Source organism: Triplophysa rosa, linkage group LG4 (assembly GCF_024868665.1).
Source record: "Triplophysa rosa linkage group LG4, Trosa_1v2, whole genome shotgun sequence".
Classification (NCBI taxonomy): Eukaryota; Metazoa; Chordata; class Actinopteri; order Cypriniformes; family Nemacheilidae; genus Triplophysa; species Triplophysa rosa.
In genome coordinates this window covers 26,777,899-26,791,807 of record NC_079893.1, presented here as the reverse complement: position 1 = coordinate 26,791,807, position 13,909 = coordinate 26,777,899, and the positions used below count along the sequence as shown (strand labels likewise).

General features: G+C 37.9%; 1 protein-coding gene across 7 annotated transcripts in view; it reads right to left on the bottom strand.

Annotated features, from left to right (window-relative positions):
• fam13a (family with sequence similarity 13 member A) overlaps nt 1–13,909 on the bottom strand; it is a 49,034-nt gene that overhangs the window by 11,203 nt on the left and 23,922 nt on the right. For 5 of the 7 annotated variants that reach the window (XM_057331901.1, XM_057331900.1, XM_057331905.1 and 2 more), the window contains 6 exons: nt 10,704–10,745; nt 6,877–6,918; nt 6,559–6,726; nt 4,031–4,181; nt 2,946–2,986; nt 2,083–2,110 (listed from right to left, as the gene is read on the bottom strand). In XM_057331901.1, coding sequence (XP_057187884.1) covers nt 2,083–2,110; nt 2,946–2,986; nt 4,031–4,181; nt 6,559–6,726; nt 6,877–6,918; nt 10,704–10,745 — 472 coding nt within the window. The remainder of the gene's footprint in view (nt 1–2,082; nt 2,111–2,945; nt 2,987–4,030; nt 4,182–6,558; nt 6,727–6,876; nt 6,919–10,703; nt 10,746–13,909) is intronic. The other 2 variants (XM_057331902.1, XM_057331904.1) reach the window with 2 other exon arrangements.

Below are 13,909 nucleotides of genomic sequence, written 5' to 3'. Positions count from 1 at the left end.
TGGTATAAACAATAATGAGAAAAAGGACAACATCGATATAAGGGTTACGTCTGATTTGTCAAAAAGAACTCCATAGAGCACGTCCTTTTTACTTTTATTAAATTACATTTGATTTCCTTTTTTTAGTGGCAAACATGCTGGCACGGTTTACTAAAACATGCCGTTTAATTGGCTTTTAAACAAACACACCACACAAGCAAACACTCATCAAATCCGGGAATTAAACTGCCGTTTGTACGTAATGAGTGATGTACTACAGAATCCTAATGTTTATTCAACACCCACAGGCTCAGGGTGAAACCACGACGAAAACAAAGTTAAGATCTGATAAGCCCAAGCAGTGTAAGTCAGTTGACTTAGATCAACAGCAGATTTACACGCGTCACATGATGCTTGTACTTCAACATCAAATCTCTCTAATCAATGGCAGTGATATCATTACATTCACACAGACACATGATTAAAGAAGCAAAGGTTACAAGATTACAGATTACTGATGAGATTCAAGTCATTATGGTTATACACAATTCAATCTAGAAATCTTTTTATTCACAGTAACCATTAAACTCAGTTAGAAATTGGAAAATTGTAGGCCATACAAAGATTCAGGATTTTGCAATAGGAGGGAAATTTTTTGTAAATTTGCAAGATTAAGGATTTTGATGCTAAAAAATGTCATCTATTTTTGGAGATTTTTTAAACTATTATTATTTATCCTGAAACTTTGACTATGCCAGATTATGCATTTTTTTCTCTGTGTCATCAAAAAAGATGGCATATTATTAACATTTTATTTCTTTTTTTTCTTATTTCTTTTTATTCATTTTATATTTACATTTTTTATAATAAAATACTTGTATTATTATTTTATATTTTATCTTTTATTTTCATACTTTGTTATTTTATATTTTATACTTTATTTTATTTTTTATATTATATTATATTTTATTGATCATTTAATTTGATATGTTATACTTTATTTTGCTTTTATTTTATTTTATATTATATTTTATTTTATCCTTTATATTTTCTTAGATTTTTTACACCTTATAAATATAATATAATATAATATTTTTATTTTATATTATGTTTTTATTTTGTTGTATTTTATTTTATGTTTAGCAAACAAAACAATCTTTTTTGGGGAAAGTTTGGAAAAACATCTTAAGCGAGTTGTTTGCTTACATTATTGATTATAAACACAAGCAGGGCTTTTAAAAGAAAAAGCTGTAAAGCTCCTCTAAGGTGAAGAGGATTGTGGCTTTCAACAAGTTCTCGAAAAACATCTGTAATCAGCAGCCTGCATCAAAGAGCCGGGCAGCACTTATCCCACGATGCATTGCGCATATGTGACACAACTGGGAACAACATGTACTGACTGTTAGACCGTATTAATAAGCACCTTTCATGCATGACACGCGACTCACTGAATATACACACGTACAGCATGGGGCATCACAATGACAGCTAAACATAATGTGTCTCAACAAAACAAATTGTTTTAAACAAATCTGTCAAAAAGACATAACAAAATGTTGGAAAAGAAAAAGAGATTTCAACTTCTTTAAAAGCTGAAGCTAGCTGGGCTGAACCCATGCAGGTAGACGACTAAAGCAGATGGGTTCTGGTCTGTTGGCACGCTGACATAACATGGTGCCAGATAACAGATGGAATGTCAGAAGGGGTATGAGGTTGATGATGGCCAAACAAATTCAAGATGTTTTCACTGTAGCACCAACAAACTTGAATACATTTTTGATCAGATTATGACAAACGCAGGTAATCAGCCCATGGGCATCATAATGCCCATCCACATCGACAATCAAAGCCCTAAAATCTCTACCAGAAAGACCGATATTGCCAAAACAAAAGCCACAAGATGTCATTCCGTGCGTCTGTCTAGTTGTCCAAGTATGTTGTACGTCAATATTTTCTTCACAACAAACAAAAGCTTGTGTTAGAAAGAGCTTGTATCGACTAAACAGTAGCAAATTACGGTAAAACGTTCAGGAAAAGAATGTGAGAAACAAGACAAAATAAGAATGAGATGAAAACATCACAAAATTATAGAACTAAACATACCTGGGAATTTTCCTTATGATGGTGTTTCCTGAAAGAAATACATTTCATTAGCAACTATTTAGATTTACTGTAGAAATATTATTTGTTTTAATAACATGCATTTGCATTTATATTGTTTTACATTTAAAGCAGTAAACTATGCTATAGCTAGCTACCACGACTGTTTATGACATTTTTTTACATTATAGTCAATGTTTTGAACGTTTTATTTTGAAAGATACAGTGCTTGAATAATTACACTCCTTAGCGGGCGATCACACCGAACGCGCTTTTTCTGTTTGAAAACACGGCGCACTGCACTGCCTTTTTGGTTGACTTTTGAAATGAGCAGCCAGCTGCGGTTTTGTTTATGTTGCTATGCAACCACAGAATCAGCTGTCCTGTCAGTCAAGGATTATAGCGCGAGCACTCTAGTTGCTGTTAACTGTCATATTAGCAGAAACTAAAACAGGTACAAGCAAAAGACCCTTGCCCAGTTAACCTGAGTCAGCCAGCACAAGCTTCTCCTTCATCATTGCACTCTCCGGACGTTTCAAGCAACTGTGAAGTTCCATCACCACAACGGAAGCCCCGCCTCTCCTTTCATTCGATTGGACAATGGGAAAAATGCGCATGACGTCAACCGCTTTTCTGCACCGAGTTGATTTTTTTTCAACTTCGTCGCCACCAAAAACGCGAGGCGCAGCAGGCGGCAAAAACGCGAGGCACCCGGCTCACATAAACAGCGCGAAAAACGCTCCCTGCCAACTGAAAACAATTCAAAAGAGGCATGTCTAACAGCAAAAAACACGTTCTGTCTGATCGGCCCCTCAGAGTCCTTAAAGTTAACCACAGAATCATATGTGATGGTGTATGTAAAATACCTGTTTTGAGTTGCTGCTGTAACTTCTTTACATTCCATTGGCTAGAAGTAAACAAACACATACACCTTAAAATGGTCAATAATAGCATTTAACTAACTAACCAACAAACCAAACCAAGAAAAAAAAAGACCATTGACATTAATCCCGCTGGCAATAAATGACCCTCCTTTCCAACTAAAACATTCCTGGAGCTCAATTGGTAGCGTTAGCAATGCAAAGGTCATGAATTCAATCAACACACATGCTAAAAGAATTACGTTGAATGTCACGGAAAAAGTGTCTGTCAAATGTGTACATGTAAATGAGACTATTCTTAGGTGCTACAAAGGGAAGAGACAAACAAGCGCATGCAAATGAAAACAACATGTCATGTCAACATGTCAATGCTTTATTCCGTCTCGTCCGTAGCTTGTTTGCAGTGACCAAATTCATGGTTAATTTTCAGTGTTCATCAGCGATGAGGCAAAAAATGTTTTAGTAAAACAAGACATTACAAGAGTAAAATATCTGTAATTATATTTAATGCACGTCACTGTGGTTTACCAGCGTGTGCTTTGAACGGTGTGGTTATATCTGCTGAGGTACACAAACACATACACACGCCTGCGAGAGGTCCTCACCAAAACACTTAACTCCCATAAAAACATGCCGCGTGTGCTGTCTGAAAACAACTTGTACATGAAGGACTTTAGGATAATTGGCTCTTACTATTACAGCTTTGTACCACCATTTATGTTTTGTAATTGTTGTTATTGCAATATTCTGAAAAAAAACATAACAAAATGTCAACGACACTTGGGTTTACAGTACATACGAGTTCGCTTGACGACTTTCACATTAGCGATTTTTTGTGCGAACCGTGCCCTGTTCCGAACAAAACTGCAAGTGTGAATGCCGCCTTAGAGTGGTTTCCAGGGTGTTGCTATGTAGTGCTTACGGTGTGGGTTGCCAGATCTTTGCCCTGCAGCTATTATGCAGTTTTAAGCAGTTCTGCTATGTGTAACTACGCTTGCTCACTTCCAGAAAAAAAGGACATGAAGATAAAACCACTGGAAAAAGAAAGAGGAGGAAACAGGCAAACTTACAGCGAGGACGTCCTGGTTGTCATAGACCTCAGTCAGTGTCAGACTGCGTTTGGGTTTCCTGCTCCTCTTTACTTCAGTCACATGATGCCTCTCGCCTGCCTCGGTGACCCTCGCGCCCGGAGACGGGACGTTCTCTTTATCGCCCCCGACCCTGAAAACACCACCACAGACTTTTTGCACTTGTCATTTAACTCCAGTGCAGAAGTGAACAGCCTGCCTAATGTACAGTCTACTTGAAGCAGCGGTTTATTTGCACCTGTCTCGTATAAACTCAGATGGCATCAGCGTGTCATTCGACAGCACTGTTTAGCCACTAATCTAATGTTTTTAGTCGCATGCAGTTTGTATCAACAGGATTTTTCAGATTGCTCTAAGATTTTTAATAAATACACGGAAACAATAAAACACATTGGACATCATTAATTGTCAACAAACTACTTAATAAAAGACTAGCTAGACTTAGGGCTGTCAAAATTATTATTTATAAAATTATCATCGCAATTATTTGACATAATCGCCATTATTGCAATTTCTTAGAAAACAAGGGTGATCTGCAGTATTTTACATCCGCCATCCTTGATCTGCACACACTGTTAAGTTCGAATGACATTTCTTCATCCTTTGAGTTGTATCAGATTTGTATTTTTTGTGTTTATGAGTTTTATTAAAGTGATTCCAGATTTGTTCCATCTACAAAGCAAGACGACATCATCCTCATATCTCAGTTTTTTTTCAGTTAAAGGTGCAGTGAACTGGACATTTTTTATTGTTTTATACTATTGTCTGATGTCTACTTATGACGTTCGCGTGGTTTTTACATTCGAAAACATCAAAATCAATAAGTAATAGGCTATTTTCTACCCTGGTTTTGAGGCCGGCTGGAGAAACGCTCGGTTTTTAAGGGCGTGCCGCATAGAAAACTTGGAAGTAGACGCCCACTGCTATGATTGGATAGCAGCTTGCGTAGTTGACTTAGTTGGAGCCTTCTGTGAATTTGGTTAGACACGTAACGTTATTTTACTCAAATTTACGGACTTATTTCCCGGATGTGATGGCAAGGCTTTGCGTATAGTTTGTATAGTCTATAGTTGTATGGTGCTTAGTGATATATGACCGTACATGTCAGCATTTATGACCCGCGAACCGGACAGAAGATCACCGTGATCGCGGGTCTCAAATATTATAGTTTTCATGATAAATAAACAAACGGTAGACTCCCGGCTAAAATGACTCAGCACCAGAAATAATATCAAAACACTTCAAAACAGTCTCCATTATTCGCAAACGGTGCATAAAACCTTGAAAAATGATATATGAGCCCGCCAAATCACAGAGATGCCGATTACAATTATTACAAATGACTAGAGGTCCCCAGGTAATACTATCAGGGCATATCAAGCGATCTCTAACAAAGCAATAGAGAAGAATAGTACAAATATGTTTTACTCACATAAGATTGCTGCGCCATTCCTATCGGATCCAATATTGACGGCACAGCACTGCTTTTTAATTTTAGTCTCTCCGCAAAGACTTGTTCAAGGAATCCGCGTTGAAATGAAGCGAACAAACTCTCAATGTTTTCCCCACGTGAGCTACAACATCTTTAAAAATGAACTTCAACCGCGCATTCCTACTGTCGGAATCCGAAGGAAGGTTATGCAGCGACTGTGTTCTTCCACAACCAGGCACTGCGCAATATTTTGCGATCTTTAACGGCATGATGCTTACACTCGCTCTATCTGGTTCTGTGCAGCTTGTGTTCAGTACCGTCATGCGCGAACCAGTGGGCAGGGCTCGAGAAGTAGGCGTTGATATTCTTCTGTGGAGGCGGTGTTCAACCTAACTATGATAGGTGCATTCCAGGACCTGCCGTTCGCTGAGCCTCATGTCAATAACAGTTGTTATTTCAGTAAGAAGGGCGTTTTCAGTTCTGACACTTAAAGGATGTTCGCTTGAATACGATTCCCTCTTATATAACAAAAGTTCGGGTTAAAATTGTGCTCCTAGTTCACTGCACCTTCAAGACAGTTTTTTCTGTTAAGGTCAATCTATATGGAATGTTACTAGTTATTTACAGAATTTTCACATTTCTTAATGTATCTATATTTTATTCATTGAAAAAATTAATTGCAATTAATCATTATAATTGTCAAAGCCATTAAACAGACAATTAATCGCCATAATTGCAATTATTTAATAGACAATTAATCGTTAGCCAAAATTCATCATCGTGACAGCCCTAGCTGGACTAGCTGTGAATAGAGGGTGGAGATTTGCATCATTCACGACGATGTTACAAAACCCATCAATTGTTGGTGGAGTTGCTAAACGGATGAGATCACATGTGTGAATTGGGGGCTACACTGCAGGGGCAGTTTAGGGTTGCAAAATATCTTGCGTAACAAAGAAATTTTACAATGACCTGGAAACCTGGAACCGTATTGATTCCTTGATAGCATGCCGACACACTGTCTGAATAAGGTAACTGCTATAAGGATAGCCGTATTTCAAGAGTAACCTGTTTTTACCTCAAGTTCCCCTCCTGTTCTCGTAGATTTCGCCGCCTTTCACGTGCCGTTCTCGCGGGAGATAAACAATGGGCAGTCGGCTCCGTGCCGTCCGACCCCTGACCCGTGTGCATGTGCACGTTGAAAAGGTGCTGCTGGACAGCTGAGCGAATGGTCTTCTCTAAGAAACTAGACAAAGAGAGAGTGAGAAAGATGTTTGTCTGTCAGTAAGAAAATTAGGATTGCTCTAATTACATGAATAATGAAAATATCCTGGCTCAGATTTGAAAAATGTTCAAATTTTTCTAAGTTAAATTGATTAAGACAGTAATTACTTACTGTGTTATTTCAGGTCTGCAGTCACCAGAAGAGATCTGTGAGCTAAAGAGAGGGAATATAAAAAAATATTTACAGCTAGAATTTTACAAGAATGAGTGGCGCTTGCACATGCAAAACTTCCCAAGTGATGCTAGCTTGCCTGTGGTTGCCAGGGCATTGCTAAGGTGCTTTAATCGACTGGACCACATACAGTACATACTGTACCATAATGTTAGGGGGTTAGGGGGTTGTTTAAATTCCCAACTTCAGGAAGTGTTAAGAGATGATGCTAGCTTTGGAAATTGTTTCAAACTTTTAGTTCAAAATACATCATAAACATTGGAAATAAAATCTCTGGATGTCATTATAACCCTCCTAAAGTGTACTTGTATGTAATGGTCCAGTGTAGGAAATCTAGCGGCATCTAGCGGTGAGGTTGTGAGTTGCAACCAACGGCTCACTCCACCGCTCGCCCCTGCCTTTCGAAGCACTATTGTGGCTGACACAGGATGAAGATCTCGTCATGTTTACGCTTCTTTGCCGAAGGAGATAACGTATTTACGAAACGCGCTCTGTAGATCAGTTTGTCTGTTTGGGGCTACTGTAGAAACAACATGGTGAATTCCATGCAAGAGGACCCGTGCAGTGTTTGTAGATAGAAATAGCTCATTCTAAGGAAATGAGCTATTTCACGACAATTTCAATAAAATTGTCGGAAATAAAAACATAACGCTTCATTATGTAAGGTCTTTATACACCTCTGAAGACATAGTTATGTATATTATATTGCATTTCTGTCAATAGATCCTCCAAAAAATTACACACTGGACCTTTAAGACTCCAAGCAGTTCTTTCTGTCTACCAAGGGTCACATTGTAGATTTTCAATATCATTTTAGAAACACTCTTTCCTTTCTGGTTGAAAACATGGTAAGTTCTCGAAACTCTGCATTGTTAACAGCATTTGTTTTAATATTTGAAATCACTTATTGGTTGATCTACCCACCCAAATCCAAAAAAAACCCAAATACGATTGCCGCAAAAACCAAATCTGAGCGCTCAAGGACTAGAGAGAGAGAGTGAGAGAAAGTGACTTGGCATGAATAAATAGCAGCATTATCTTTGGATCCGGAAACAGGCAGTGACTTCAGACACAACAGTTCTGTCGTCAGGGTCACTACCAGTTAACCACTCAAAGCTGACTGTAGTCTATTTCAACACCATGAGCGAGAACAAAGACGAGAAGACTATTTTCTCAGGAACGATCTTTAGATGGCATGAAACGCTACCCAAAATAGGCCAGTGAAAAGTTGTGCGTTGAGACGTGAAACTAGAAACGATGAGTTCTGTCAGTCTTATGTAACAGGGCGGCTGTAGGACACACTCTGAGGGGCGAGGGTGCCAAGAACTAAGGCTGGCATTAAAACCTCAGACCAGACTCACCAGATCACCATCACCCTTGATAATTTTGGACTGCTATCGTCATTCTTTCCGTACAATCATCTCCCAAATCTAGTCCGTAGTGTTGGGAAAAACATGAGGGAAGCTAACAATGCTAATGCAAGATGCAGGCTAACAGTAAAAATGTGCATATTACTTAAAAAAAAAAAAAAAATTCTTAAGTGTCACAATACATAAACATCCCTTGAATGGTGTATTTTATATAACAAGTGCCTCATATAAAGTCAATTTCTACAAAATTAGATACTAGATACTCTAAAAAATGACAGAGCACCTTTAATGCTAATAATTAAATGTTAAACATTTTGTACACAAAGTTGCTAAACAAAACTTTTAAAATTAAAAAGATTTTTTTATAATATTATCAGTCTAACTATATAATCTATTGTGGCAATAGAAAACTCCAGAACAAAAATAGCAGCAGCAGGTCAGCTGGTGAGAGCTTTATTAAGCAGCCTAAAAATGATTTGTTCACTTTCTCTGAACTGAAGCCAAGTGGGCAAACAATTCAACCATGTGCATACTTAACTAAAGGTTAACCAAAGATTAAAGGTTCCAGAAAAGCCACTAAAGACGACTTTCAACGAACAAACAAATAACTGTAAACTGTGTGATTGAGGACAGTTACATTAAAGGAATAGTTCACCCAAATATGAAAATTCTGCCATGAATGACTCGCTCTCTAGTTGTTCCAAATCTGTACAAATTTCTTTGTTTGGTTGAACACACTACAGAGAAAGATATTTGGAAGAATGCTTGTAACCAAACAGTTCTTGGACCCCATTGACTACCATAGTAGGAAAAATTACAATGGCAGTCATTTTGAAGAACTACATTCTTCAAAATATCTTCTTTTGTGTTAAACAGAACAAAGAAATTCTAAAGTAATTTTTCCTACTATGGTAGTCAATGGTGTCCAAGAACTATTTGGTTACAAACATTCTTCTAAATATCTTTCTCTGTTTCCAGATTAAACAGATTTGGAACAACTCAAAGGTGACTAAACGATGACAGAATTTTTATTTTTGGGTGAACTATCCCTTTAAACAATAACAAACACTGCAAAGGCAGAATGATGTCAAGTATGTCAAAAAAATATTATTTTATATTTAAGAGTCTAATTACAGAAAAATTTCAGGCTTGTTTTTATTATAAGTTGTACATGATTTAAAACAATCATTCACTCTTGGAAAATTATAATATTTTGATAAACATTCAGTATACACAAATCTGCCACAAGCTTATATTTTTTTAGCTTTGTGGCACATTATTTGTGGTTGATTTTGCGGCAAGCATTTACAGCATTCTATTTACACTGTTTGTAAATATGCAGCAGATAATTCAAACTTGTGAAAAACGAAAATATCTTTCGTTTAACAAACTTATGTTAAATAAGTTTTCATATGAAAATATGCATAAATATTTTTGATGTTTGAGCTGAGTAAAATTGAGTTAAAGTTGACTGAGGCTCTCTGGTCTGATTCTACCCACAGCCGCAATCTGAGCACTTGTGCCGGAGTGAGAGAGCATTCGCTGGAGCGAGGGCTGGGTTGAGTAAACTATGTGATGGTGTAAACATGAGAAACGTGTGAAGGGTCAGTTGCTATGGTGCGTCAGGCAACGATGAGTCGACACATTCATCTGTTCTTAACCAGATCCATCACGCTCAGACTGAATTCAACCAGAAATCACAAGTATCCGTTTCAGACATGATGCTGGGCGGATTTCAATTGTTAGGAAACGTATGACCTCAGTTCATAAAGAATTTATGTAGGCAAAAATATAATTGTGCAAACAATATTTTTTCTTCATTTGAAAACTAAAACCTTACTTTACAGTAAGGTTGTTTTTGTTATCATTAGTAAATCCATTAAATAACATAAACTAATAATGCTCAATGCAGTTTTTCAGCATTTATTAATCTTAGTTAATGTTAGTTAATACATATATTCGTGTTAGTTCACTGTGCATTAACTAATGTTAAAAGATACTATTTCTTATTTTAAAATACTTTAGTAAATGCTAACATTAACAAGAACTAAGATTAATAAATGCTGCAGAAGTATTGTTTATTGGTATTTATTGTTACTGAATTAATAAATGTTAACAAATACAACCTTTTTGTAAAGTGTTACCAAATTTGTTTCATATTTTAATGCATAACATTTGTCAAAAAAATCATATTAAAGTTACATTTCTGTTATTCTATAATTTTGATGAGTCTAACATATGGGAAAAATTTACCCTTGCAGTGCAAATACAAATATTTTGTGAAAATTCTGCAATATGTACACACCCTTTTTAATCTGAACGTGTAACACTGAGTAACTTTCACTGGTTTTTATTTCCTAAGAGTGACTGACAAAAAAGTGACATATTTGGCCCTACCCAATATAGAAAGGAGATATGGGTCTGTCATCTTCTTGGTCGCTGGAATAGAAAACAAATAAAAAAACATGTCAGTAACATCAACCAGCACTGTCCAAACTACAAAATGTTTGCCAGGGGACACAAAACAGTTTTTTGGAGCACATGGTCCGAGTATCTGGTAATGTCTTTTGTCTAGGGAACAATGCGCACCTCGCGCTACAGTTCAGAGCTTTTGTTTGGCTTGTCTCCAGTAATTACTACAGCTCAAACAAAACGTATCCGCTCCGCTTGCTGGAGTCCAGTCAACAAAACACAATGTGCAGCACTAGTGGATGTTCCACAGATTTCCAATGGCTGGGAATTATTATTGCCATAGAGAACAAAACAATCCACATCTCCAGGAAACCTGGGGATTATGTAAAAAAAAAAAGGCTAATATAATTATTCATAATAACTGTTGTTTGGACAACACTAGAAAAGTGGATCATTGAAAGATCGGTCCATGGAGTACGTGGGCACACGCCATTCAGACATAAGTACGTGCGGCCATGAAGGTTGTTTTAAAGGAGCAGTTTTTGATTTACAGCGGCCACTAGAGTTATATTATAGATTTGCAACGAATCGCTCAGTCCAAACACGACGGTGGCCACCATAGTACAAAAAGATGACATTCTCATGTTGACGCAGGGAAGAGATTTTGCGGGCATTAGAAGGACTGTAGAAAGAGCGATGTCTTATTTATTACATAAAATAAAAGGTTTGTGGATTTTAAGTATAAGAAGAAGGATAAAAGTCAGGCGGAGTTAGGACATGCGTTAATATTATAGTCTTTCCAGCACAGACGCGTTAGGACCCGCGGTACTAAGGCTTTTAGCGGAGATACTCATAGATATCTATGGAGATACTTTCCAGCAGAGAGAGACGTTGGAGAGAAAGATCATCTTAAAATCACCCCCGAGGAGGTTGCTTTGATTCGGATCAGTATGTGAGTAACGTTGGTTTTTCTGTTTATTAGAACCAAGATATGTTGTTGTTTTTGTTGTAATATTAGCTGTGTGACGGAGCAGTTTTGAGCGTCATTGTTTATCTGGAACCGCTTTAATATTGTACTCTTCTAGATACTGGAGAGAGAGAGAGCGAGAGCGCGTTGGTGCTAAAACTGTAGAGAGAGCGCGTTTTACTCTCTTACTCAATGATGAATAAACTTACATTTAATCCGCGGGTCACATGTGTTCCGAACCGGAGAGTACGATCCATTTCACCACTATTCCGCAGGGGAGAGGGAGAGGAAACGCATGTTGTAGACAGGGGCGGGTTTAGTAATTTGGGGGCCCTAGGCAAATCCATGTATGGGGGCCCCAACTATGCGCCATTTTACTTCCATTTTACTAACTGCAACCCTTATTTTTCTTCTTCATCAATGCACGCAACTTTTCACCCCCAGTCAAAGTGACAGGGGAAAACTAAGCTTAATAAACGCAGATACTCACAAATTAAAAAAATAATAATAATGAATTCCCAAATGAAAAACATGGGAAAAAAATACATCTGCAGGGTTTTTCCTGGCTCAAAATTAGGCGGAAGTGGTGCAACGCTCGTGTAGGCCTACCGTCCCTTTAAGTGTCTTAACAAAACAGTTATATTAAAGTTCTAAAAAAATTTGATGAAATGAAAACTAATAATTTATATAAAGCATTAAATTTATTCAATCAAACAGAAAAGTTGAAAATTATAATATAAGCCTTTTTTATAAGACTTTTTTAGCCCATAAGTAACCAGTCTAACTAAATGAGCAATGCTCATTCACACCCTACGTTCTCTTGCAGTTCACTGAGCTTTGAACGATTCACTGATCTCTCACATTCTGTGTAAACGAATTGGTTCAAAGGAGTCATTTGTTTGCAAGTCGTTCTGATCGCAATGTGCGTTCATACTGGCGAACTCGCTGTGTACAGAATAACGCTGATTCAACGAGCCAACTTCACAGCTAAAAACATTATAATGATGTACAGCAAGTTAGTTTAGGAAATCTTTTCAAGAAATTCAAGAAAATGTAAATTGAACGTAAAACTCCTGAACAGCCATGAAACACAGCTAATACAGCTCCTAATACAGCTCTTTTACTGAACTCTTCAGCGTCTCACTGCTGGTAACGAAACAGCACCTCCATTGTGGCGTAACTGCAGTTATAAATGACAATCTGTTTAATAATGCACGCAGTGTTTTTTGTGAAGACACTCAACATATTTTTGACTTGAGTCTGAGGCGGCACGAAATTCGTTTGAGGCGGCCGCCTCCAATTATCTGGGATTACTATATACAAAGTGTGTCCTCTCTCCGAGTTTTTTGTGGTTTACGACCTTTCATGCATTTAAATGTGACCAAATTTATGTACTAGTGCGTACAGTACGAATTGTTAGCACTGTACTGACGTTATTATATTATGTCTTTATGTGCCCATCGGTCTGCGCAGCGGAGTCAAACAACCTTTCTACCATTGAACTGGCCCTCTCCTACAAAGCGCACAGCGCTCTTTGTTTGACAGATGTTTTGGTCGTCAGTCATGATAATTGTGTTGTCGGTGTTCATGGAGAAATACTCACGGGCACATTATCATTGCTCGTGGCCGGGAGAGTGCTGTGTATGGTGGAAGAGAGAGGCGCTGCTGCTGTAGAAGCAGCGGTGGAGTTTGTGTGGGGAAAAAGCAGAGACTTTGGCAACAATCTTTTGTAAATCGTCTTTTTTCCTCTCCGCTGGTGTAGCTGCGTTTCTTTGTTGTTTTATTTCCCTGCGACTTTTACTTCATTTTGCAGCTAATGTACCACACAATGACACTCTCGCTGTGGGCAGTTCTACTAATTCCGCCGCTGCGTTAACTTTCTCCAGCTAGTGTCGAACTCGTCTCGCGCATATACGGTGCTAATGGAATGGCCCACTCTAATCTATAATGGGGGAGTGCCTTCGTACAGATGTAATAACGTAAAATCTTAACAGGGATATGCCGACAATTTTGATGATTACTTGGGGCTCTACGTGGCTGCTGATATGGCTTATTGGTTAAGTCCACCCCTTCCTTTTGGGGGCCCCTGGTAGCTCGGGGCCCCAGGCGATTGCCTACCTTTGCCTAATGGTAAGTCCGCCCCTGGTTGTAGAGTTGTTTGTCCATTTACAGCTGCTGTACAAAACATGGCGGCGAATTCAATGTATGTAGGCCCACTCTGTAT